Source organism: Poecilia latipinna, unplaced genomic scaffold (assembly GCF_001443285.1).
Source record: "Poecilia latipinna isolate Pla-1442-1.1 unplaced genomic scaffold, P_latipinna-1.0 Scaffold282, whole genome shotgun sequence".
In the NCBI taxonomy this organism is placed as follows: Eukaryota; Metazoa; Chordata; class Actinopteri; order Cyprinodontiformes; family Poeciliidae; genus Poecilia; species Poecilia latipinna.
The window spans coordinates 304,330-313,032 of record NW_015112898.1 but is presented as its reverse complement, the minus strand read 5'-3'; the positions used below and the strand labels follow the sequence as shown (position 1 = coordinate 313,032).

The 8,703-nt window shown below is 36.7% G+C and overlaps 1 protein-coding gene across 1 annotated transcript in view; it reads right to left on the bottom strand.

The window, feature by feature from the left end:
- Positions 1 to 1,672: 1,672 nt before the first annotated feature.
- LOC106948321 (BRCA1 DNA repair associated) overlaps positions 1,673 to 8,703 on the bottom strand; it is a 47,735-nt gene continuing 40,704 nt past the window's right edge. Inside the window, exons 19-21 of the mRNA XM_015033926.1 lie at positions 7,570 to 7,643; positions 6,323 to 6,380; positions 1,673 to 1,899 (exon numbers count right to left, since the gene is read on the bottom strand). Coding sequence (XP_014889412.1) covers positions 1,805 to 1,899; positions 6,323 to 6,380; positions 7,570 to 7,643 — 227 coding nt within the window. The 3' untranslated portion in view covers positions 1,673 to 1,804. The remainder of the gene's footprint in view (positions 1,900 to 6,322; positions 6,381 to 7,569; positions 7,644 to 8,703) is intronic.

Here is an 8,703-nt window from a genome sequence, read left to right as displayed (position 1 = left end):
TGATGACTTTTACTATTTGAAAATATTTCCCCGGATCTGAGCTACCCAAATTCGTCCGTTGAGTCACGTTTTATTAATTTAGACGAAATACGCAGGAGATGGTGGAAGAGTTGAAGGACACATAAGGAGTCTCTTCTCACCGTCCGCCTGGAGCGATTCTGACGTTCGGTGTGAACGCACCATAAGAGGCTCGTCAAGCAAACGACTGAATAAGACGTCAATGTCTCCTCTGATTCCTGGATTATGAATGTATTTCATATGATCCGGTTTACATGCCATGATTTTTACTGACTTATCGTGTGATTTTAATTGCTTACATAAAGGAAACACCGCAATTGTGCACATTTACTGAGCTGCGTATGGTTGGTCGGAGCTCCGCACTGTAAAAAAACAAAACAAAAACAACAACAAAAGACCGGGCAGGGTCCTGGTACACTGGCGTCTGGCACCGTACATCTGGCATTTAAAAAGCCTCAGAGCGAACAGGCTGACATTATTGTTTCGAGTGGGCTCTTTCAGCCACCTGGTTTTCAGGGATCTATTGTCAAAGCAATGAATGAGACTAAAAGCAGCGTTTGTATTTATCCTGCAACCAAATGTCAGCGACTCAAATGGCAGAACGGTTTGAATAAAATCTTTTCTTTCAGGCTCTTTCACTGGGATTTGATTAAGAAAATCCAACTTGTGTTGAAGTATGAAGAATAACCTAGGTTGTGTAAACTTTGAGCAGATGTGATTTACCATTTCTGACTGGGAAAAAAAGGGCCAGTCGTATTAACAAACATCACTTTGACCTTTAAATAGAAGCTGTGTGAGGCTTGGTGTGGTGCGCAGTCATTCAAGTAGATTTGAGTCCTTGAGGCAAAAGCTCATTCTGCTTGAAAAGTTGAGTGTAGCTGCAGGAGCTCAGTGTTTTTCTGCTACTTCTCTGCCCTTCAGACTCACTGAGTGTACAGATGTGGATTTTCTATAACATGAACTCGTTGAGTCTGCAGTGGCATTGAAAGAAGAAGAGTTGCTTTCTACAATAATGATGCATAAATAAAAAAATAAGCAATTTATTGCCTAAAATGTAAAACTTCTCTTTAGTGAATTTGATCTGGGTGAAACTAAAACTACGCCACTTGAAGAGTTTTGGGTAAAACAAATCTACAGGTATGTCTGTCGAAATCAACAATAAATCAATTTATTACACAATAAATTAAAATGAGCTCAATAATATCCATTTGAATGAGTGTTTTTGTCTTTTTCTACTAAATACTGATGACAAAAAGCTTCAGTTTGGCCTCAGCTTGCCCCTTTTACAGCATCAATTTTATTTGTTGTTTTTGTTTATTTAAAATGGTTGTTTCTACATTTTGTAGATTTATACAGTAATAATTAAATATTAAGCTAAAAATATCTTACTGATATCAGGATTCCTGCATGAAATGGTATAATAGCATAATATTTTTAAACTTAAAACCTTCTGCTAAACTACAGAACCTGCGGAATATAATTTTATATAAATAAACGAATTGAGGTTTTGTCCTTCCTGTGATTTTATTTGATCTTGTTTTATACTCCTTTAAAAACTAAACTACAATTAAAGACAATTATTTCACCTAAACATGTTTTGACATGCGCTGGAAACTTAAAACCAGCAATAAACCCAAAATAAAACTCAAATCAGTTGCTTTTGATATCACTTTATATACATATTTTAGACATATTTTACACAGAACAGAGTGTCGATGTGCTTTAGTTACAGAAATGGGTGTTAAAATAGAATTGCACGACAGAACCAGGTTGGGTCTGTGTTTCCTCACACGGTGTAGCTGCTGTAGTTCTGCAGCGTGTACGTAGCGACTGAATCCAGCAGCCAACCGCGGGTCACGACTGTGGCGCTCCTGGACAGACCTGCAAGCACAAAGCAGCCCGCTGAATAAAAGAACCGCAGGTAGGTTCAGGTAGCAACAAGGCATTGTTTTCCCAACTGGGAGCAGCTGATTAGCATCTGAAAAGCTCAAATAATATCTGAACTATGACCCCAAAACCCAGAGGAGTCGAAAGCAGGGTTTGTTTATGTTCCCCACAGTAAAATTAAAGAACTTTTCAAGCATTTTTAAGGCACATTTTTATACTTTGGAGATAAAAATAATACAAATAAACTGAAAAAACACACCTTAAATTCACTATTCAATTTAGTACTGTTAATATTTTTTCGTGATAGTATTTTACATTTCACAGAAGGCACAAGATAAATTAAAATATAAAACTTTTTTGTTTTGAAATGTTTTTCATATACACACCTTATACACCAGATGAGTCTGAGAATAAAACACTAATTTAAAACTAAGGTATAAAATATAAGATGATTAATAATTATTGAGCCATTAGGAATAATAAATATTCCATAAACAAAGGTGAAACCTTAAACTGCTGCTGCTTAAGTTACTCCACAGGCCGTTGCTAGGTAACCAAAGAGTGAGTGAGTTGCTAGGTAACCAAAGAATGAGCGAGCTAGTTGGCCTCACTCCTCTCACTTATCTGGTAGTGAGAGGTGGAGCAGCTAAAGCAGGGGTTTTCACACTTTTTCAACTATTTATTAAATGACCAAATCAAAATAATCTACTACAAAGTACAAACCATATTTATAGACATATTGAGGATTCTTTATACGTTTTATTTCGTATGAAAGTGATACGTTTTTTTTCTTCTTACTTAGTCCAGCTCCCGAGATTTTTTTTAATACCCTTCCTTAAGTTTAAGAGAAAAACAGAGATTTAAAATTTGGAGCCAACTTGATATGAAGCTAGTTTTGCTGCTGTTAGCGTCGTCGTCATAAAGTGTCAGAACTAGGCCTTTCTTCTTCTTCTTTATATTAATGGCAGTTGGCAAGCAACTACAGAAAACATTACCGTCACCAACTGGTAAGAGTGTTGGACTAAATTTATTGTAGATGGATGGAAAAAAAAACTGCTAGTCGACGATGACTACCACTGGTTTTAGATGTCAAGTTATTAATATAACTCACTAAATCTTAGATGTATGTATGATATATAAAAGAAAAAGGGAAGCTGTGATTTGCTTCTACGATAACTAGATAAGGACAGGAAAAATATATATATTTTTAAATAATTTGTGAGGGAGAGGGAAGTATGTCATCTATGCTAGCTTGACTTTGACAACCTTAACGTAGATATGATGTGGAATTTGGTTCCAAGTTGGTTCGGTTAAAAAAAAAGAAAAAGAAGAAAAGACCAGCAACCCTCACACCAACTCTGACAGATCATCAGTAGAGCAGGAGTTTAAATTAGCTAATCAGTCACCGCTGTTAGCTTAGCTTGTAGCAGCGATAGCTAATCCACCACAGCGATCACTTATTAATAATCGCAAAATAAACATCAAGACAGAAAACAGAAAACTATAACAGCCTGAATATTCTGCTCTTTGAGTGGGAAATGTTTGAGTGTTTTTCTGGTGTTGAATCGTGATACATTTGTGGCGGAGTAGTCAGTTGCTATGGCAACGAGTCTGTGTGTAGCGTAGCCGACACAGAAAGCGAGAAAAAATAAGAATACGAGTGGTTTTGAGTTGTTTCTTCAACGGTTTTTCTGCGTCATTTGTCCATGTGCTGTGACTAAATTAATAATTCATACATTTCCAGGCTTAACTTTGCTAGCGTAACCGTTCTACCGCGGCAGCGCGGCTACAGATTACAAGAAAAAGAATTGTCATTTCGACCTTCAGTGTTGTGCGCACACATGAAATTTCCAGATGTAAAACAAAACATGGGGAGGATGATTGGCTGACGTCTATTTTTATCAAAATGTCATCTGATCTATTTAACTCTGCCATCAACGTATCGAGTACCCCTGGCCTACAACCCCCCAGAATGCTTTGCGGTTCAGTAAAATTATATGAAATTTTAGAAAATCTTTGTAATATATATTGTTATTGACCATGTGTCTATTATGATTTGTTATTGATTTACATTCAGTCTTAACTGATGTTTTCACAATAATTTTCCTAATCTAAATAATGCAACAGACTGACTGAGAGGAAAACTTTGTGATTTCAATTAGTGTGCAGGAAGGGGAGATTCGAGAGGCTGTTCAATTACCTGGACTATAAGTGCCAGAGGACACAGAGGAGGGCGTGCGGCATTAAATATGTAGGAGTGAAAATTAGGATGCTGGAAGGGACGGAGGGGGTTTGGAGCTGCTCTCTTCTCCATTTCAAGCTGCCAGCTTTCTCTGCGCTGTGGCAGCCTCTCTCTTAAGTGGCCAACTTGTTTTGACATTCCCCTCGCTACAATCTGACATTTTTCTTTCTGCTCCCTGACTTCCTTCACAATCGCTTTCCTCGCGGGTCGCTCTCCTCACTCCGTTTCCGGATCGGGGCTCATTTCTGCTCAAATCCGCTCTCTAATGGGGGAAAAGGTGGAGCGGCATGCTCTACCGCTGGCCTGCTTGCAGGAAATCTCTGCTTAACGCAGCGGATCTGGGTGAGACGGACGTGTGGCTAAGCTGAAAACATTTTTAACTCATGACAGCAGCCAAAAACAGAAGGTATATTTTAGATCGTTAGCTCACTGACAAATGTCAGAAGTCTAAACCAAACCCCGATGCAGGACTTTAACAGCGCTGCTTGTCAGAAATTACACGTGTACATGATCTCAGCTGGCAGAACGAACAGCCTTCTGTAACTAAAGTTTCCTAATTCTGTGTTTTTATGACGAGAGCGGTCAAACATGTAATCTAAAAATCCTCCACAGTCATTAGAGCGGAGACCGATTCATTACGGAGAGCCACAGGATGGAGTGCAGACTGTTCCCAGCTGTTCATTAGGACTAGATGTGGTTCGTTTATGCAGCGTTTTGTCTTACAGGTTAAAACATAAACACATTACATCAGAAAGCTTCAGTGATAAATCAGCTGATGATGTAACTTATGGCTTAAATTCAGAAATACTTTATCTCAAAGAAAAATTACGAGTCAGCTGGACGATAAACTGTCCCAGAAATTATGGCGATAAATGATAAAAATCTTGTTTTGAGATGGTTTTCAAGCACTATATTATTGATCTCAAAGATCAAATATCCATTTATTTGGATATTTAAAATATCCAGAATAAATGAACAAAACAATACTATCAACAAATAAAATTAATTATGAAATCACTGTGAACAAAATTGTCCTTCAAAAGAAATGGCTGTTGAGAGCAAAGCAGCAGATTGGAAACTTTTAACATCCAGTTTTTGGTAGAAAAAGAGAGAGAGAAAAAGGGGAAAAACGATGTGATTAATGTATTTATTGCTTATTGCTAAAAGCCAACTCATATCCAAAAATCTTCAGAAATGTCGCTGTGGATGGTGATGGTATCGGCAGGAAGAATCTCCTGTAGCAGTCAGTGTTGCAACGAATCTGAAGCAGCCTCTGACTGAAAACTGTCATGACAAGCTAACAGCTCAATATCCAGTCGGTAGAGTCAATGTTTCACAGCAACGTGTCCTGGATGACACCAGAGCTCTGCTTATCCACCTCATTTGCTTTTGCCGTTCCTCTTTAAGTCTCTCTGGCCGTATGGTTAGAAAACTGGTTCAAGAGATGCTGGAGTAGGCGATGTGGGTTTGATTTGGGGGTTGTTGTTTGGGTAATATTGAGCGTTTCAGATGCTAATCGGCTGCTTCACCTTGTAAAAACAATACCTTGTTGCCATGGTTACACATCATAAATGTCCAAAAGCATAAAATAATGCTGAATAATTAAGGATGCAAAAAAAAAAAAACTAACAAAAAGAACCAACAGAGCTGCTCCAACAAGCTGCCATCTGGGTTTTTGGGAATCTGGTTATAAACATTAAGTTGAGTTTTGACGTTTATCTAGAAATATATGAATATATTTTTAGATTAGTCTAAATGAGTTAAGGTGAGAATTTACTTCAACGGTATAAAAAACCCAGTAATTTAAAATCCGCTGCAGCTAAAACAGAAAATCTGAACTACAAAGGTTTAAACTGAGATGATTAAATCGTAAAGAAAAACATAATAATCAAAAGTAAATTTGCTTTTAACCAGGTAAGACATGTACAAATGTAGTTTATTAAACAAACTAATGCAGTAAAACATCTAAAACATGGCATCACGTTTTAAAATAAAGTCTTTTACTTTTATTTCTGGATAACCTCTGGCTGAACCTCGAATTATGTGACCGCTGCTGACGCTCCCGTCGCGTCGTTAAATGCTGGAAATGTGTCGGAGTTACGCAGGAAGGTGCGACGATCCGGGCCGAGTCAGGATGGAGGTGAGAACGAGGTTTAGTTCCCAGAAAATACTCACCGCTGTAGGAGGAAGACGAGTCGGATCTGGGCTGAACAACGACGATCTGGTGGGACTTCTGTCAGGAAAACATGGAAATAAATAAAATATTCTGAGGTAGAAATTTAACAATAAATAAACACATTATTATTGTTTTTGTTTATTTATTTCTAACTTGTTTTTAAAACAATCAGTCGGACAGAGAAAACATAACCAAGAACAAAATAATGATCTAATTTACTACTATTGATTTAAACAAGTCAACACTTTTTTAATCCTACTTCTTATCTAAATTTAATTAAATATATTACTGACTAACTCAATAATTACCAACAATCTGTAATTAAAACCATGTTATAATATTCATGTACTTATTCAATATAATCTGCTAAAGAGGCAACAAATAAATTATATTATATAAACAAAATGGTTACAAGCTAATTCTCATAACAAGACAATAATAACAATAATAATTAATAATAATTGTAAATAATAACCAGACATACTGAATGAGAATAATTACCAACTCCTTACCAATGTGCAACGTTATCCTTAATCTTAATTTTTTATATATTTAAAAAACTTTTTCAGGACAATAAAGGCCGTTTCTATTTTATTCTATTCTAAAAATGTTTAAAAATCAGATTAAATTTTACTTCAGTTAAATACAGTGAAAAATCCAAAGTCAGATGAAACATTAAGATATTAAAAAAATATTTTAATTTTTTTTTAAACAGCTGGATGACTAAAGCAAATATATGGAACATGTTAAATTTAGTTCAAGTTTGTTTTAAAAAGAAACAGAAAATATAAAATATAAATGTATAGAGAAACAACTAATAAATTCAATTTGCACCAGTAAAATTTAAATTAAAGCACATTGCTACATTAGTATTACTAAAAATTAATATATATAATTGCAGATGTAAGAAATAATTTTAAACAAACAGGCATTGCAGTTTACTGTTCTTAAAAACAAAACAAAAAAAGGAGCAACTTTTCTTTTTATTTATTCAACTATCAGTTTTGATTACTGAATGTATTTTTATGCCTCAGGTGTATTAGTTAAATTCAAATTTATTAAATTAAAGGGGCGAATTAATGCATGTTTTGAAGCAAACGTGCAAATCAGTTTACATTTTCATAATTAAAAAAAAAAATCTGATTCAGAAAGCAGGAAATTAAGATATAAATTATGTAAGATACAGATAAAGAACCAGATATAATATTAAAAACTGTTTTATCAGGTGGGAGAGGGAGACTCTTACCTGTTCGCCGTCAAGGACAAGTGGGTCTTTAACTACAGCAGCGCCACACAGCTCCACCATCCACTCCAGCTCATCTTAGAAAACACACAAACAACAACATTTCCTCTAAAATCAAGCTGTGCTTCTGCATTTAATTCTGCTTTCATCTCTTCAACCCTGTGGGGACAAAAAAACCGTAAGACTTTAAGTCAACACCTGCACAAGTTGGCTTAGAAAAATGTCAATATCACAGAAAACAGCGGCATGGATCTGCTGATTTCTATAGTTCAGGGTTAAATGTTGCATGAAATCCAGTTTGGCTGAATAAAGCAGATTCCGCCCTCGTGTTTTTGTTGTGTTTAAGAAAGTCTTTAAGCTACTCATGCAAGCTGGCAGATGTCACCCCATTAGCAGAGCTTCATCGATCCAGAAAGCAGCGGGAGGACGCGGCTGGAGCATTTTAACAGCGCAGCAGGAAGGAAACAGAAATAATAAAAACAACAAACATGACATGGGGCTCAAGTCCCTCTGAGGTTCAACCCTGACACGTCAAGAAGATTACGTTTATATGAAAGACCAACACAGAGTTAATTCCTGTGAAGTAGAGGGAAAGAAGGGACAAAGAGTTTCTATATTTTTACGAAATAAATCTGATTGAAAAATCCAGTCCACATCCAGCTGTTCTGTAAAACCCTGAGAGGTTTTAGAAAACATTTATGAGATGGAGAGCAAGAAGAAACGTTGCTGAAAGGAAGTCATAAGAAGTCCAGTTTGCAGTTCACCACCAGCCCCGAAGGGGGCGCCGTGTTGATGGAGATGGTTTGGTGGGGATAAAAATGGACGTTTCTGATCTGCATGCAGAAACATTGATGTGGAGGAAGAACGACGATTTTAATCAGCAGGGAGAAGATGGATGGATGGATGGATGAGTGAGTGAGTGAGTGAGTGAGTGAATGAATGGGTGGATGGATGGATGGATGGATGGATGGATGGATGGATGGATGAGTGAATGAATGGGTGGATGGATGGATGAGTGAATGAATGGCTGGATGGATGGATGGATGGATGGATGAGTGAATGAATGGGTGGATGGATGGATGGATGGGTGAATGAATGGGTGGATGGATGGATGGATTAATGAATGAAAAAAGCAAA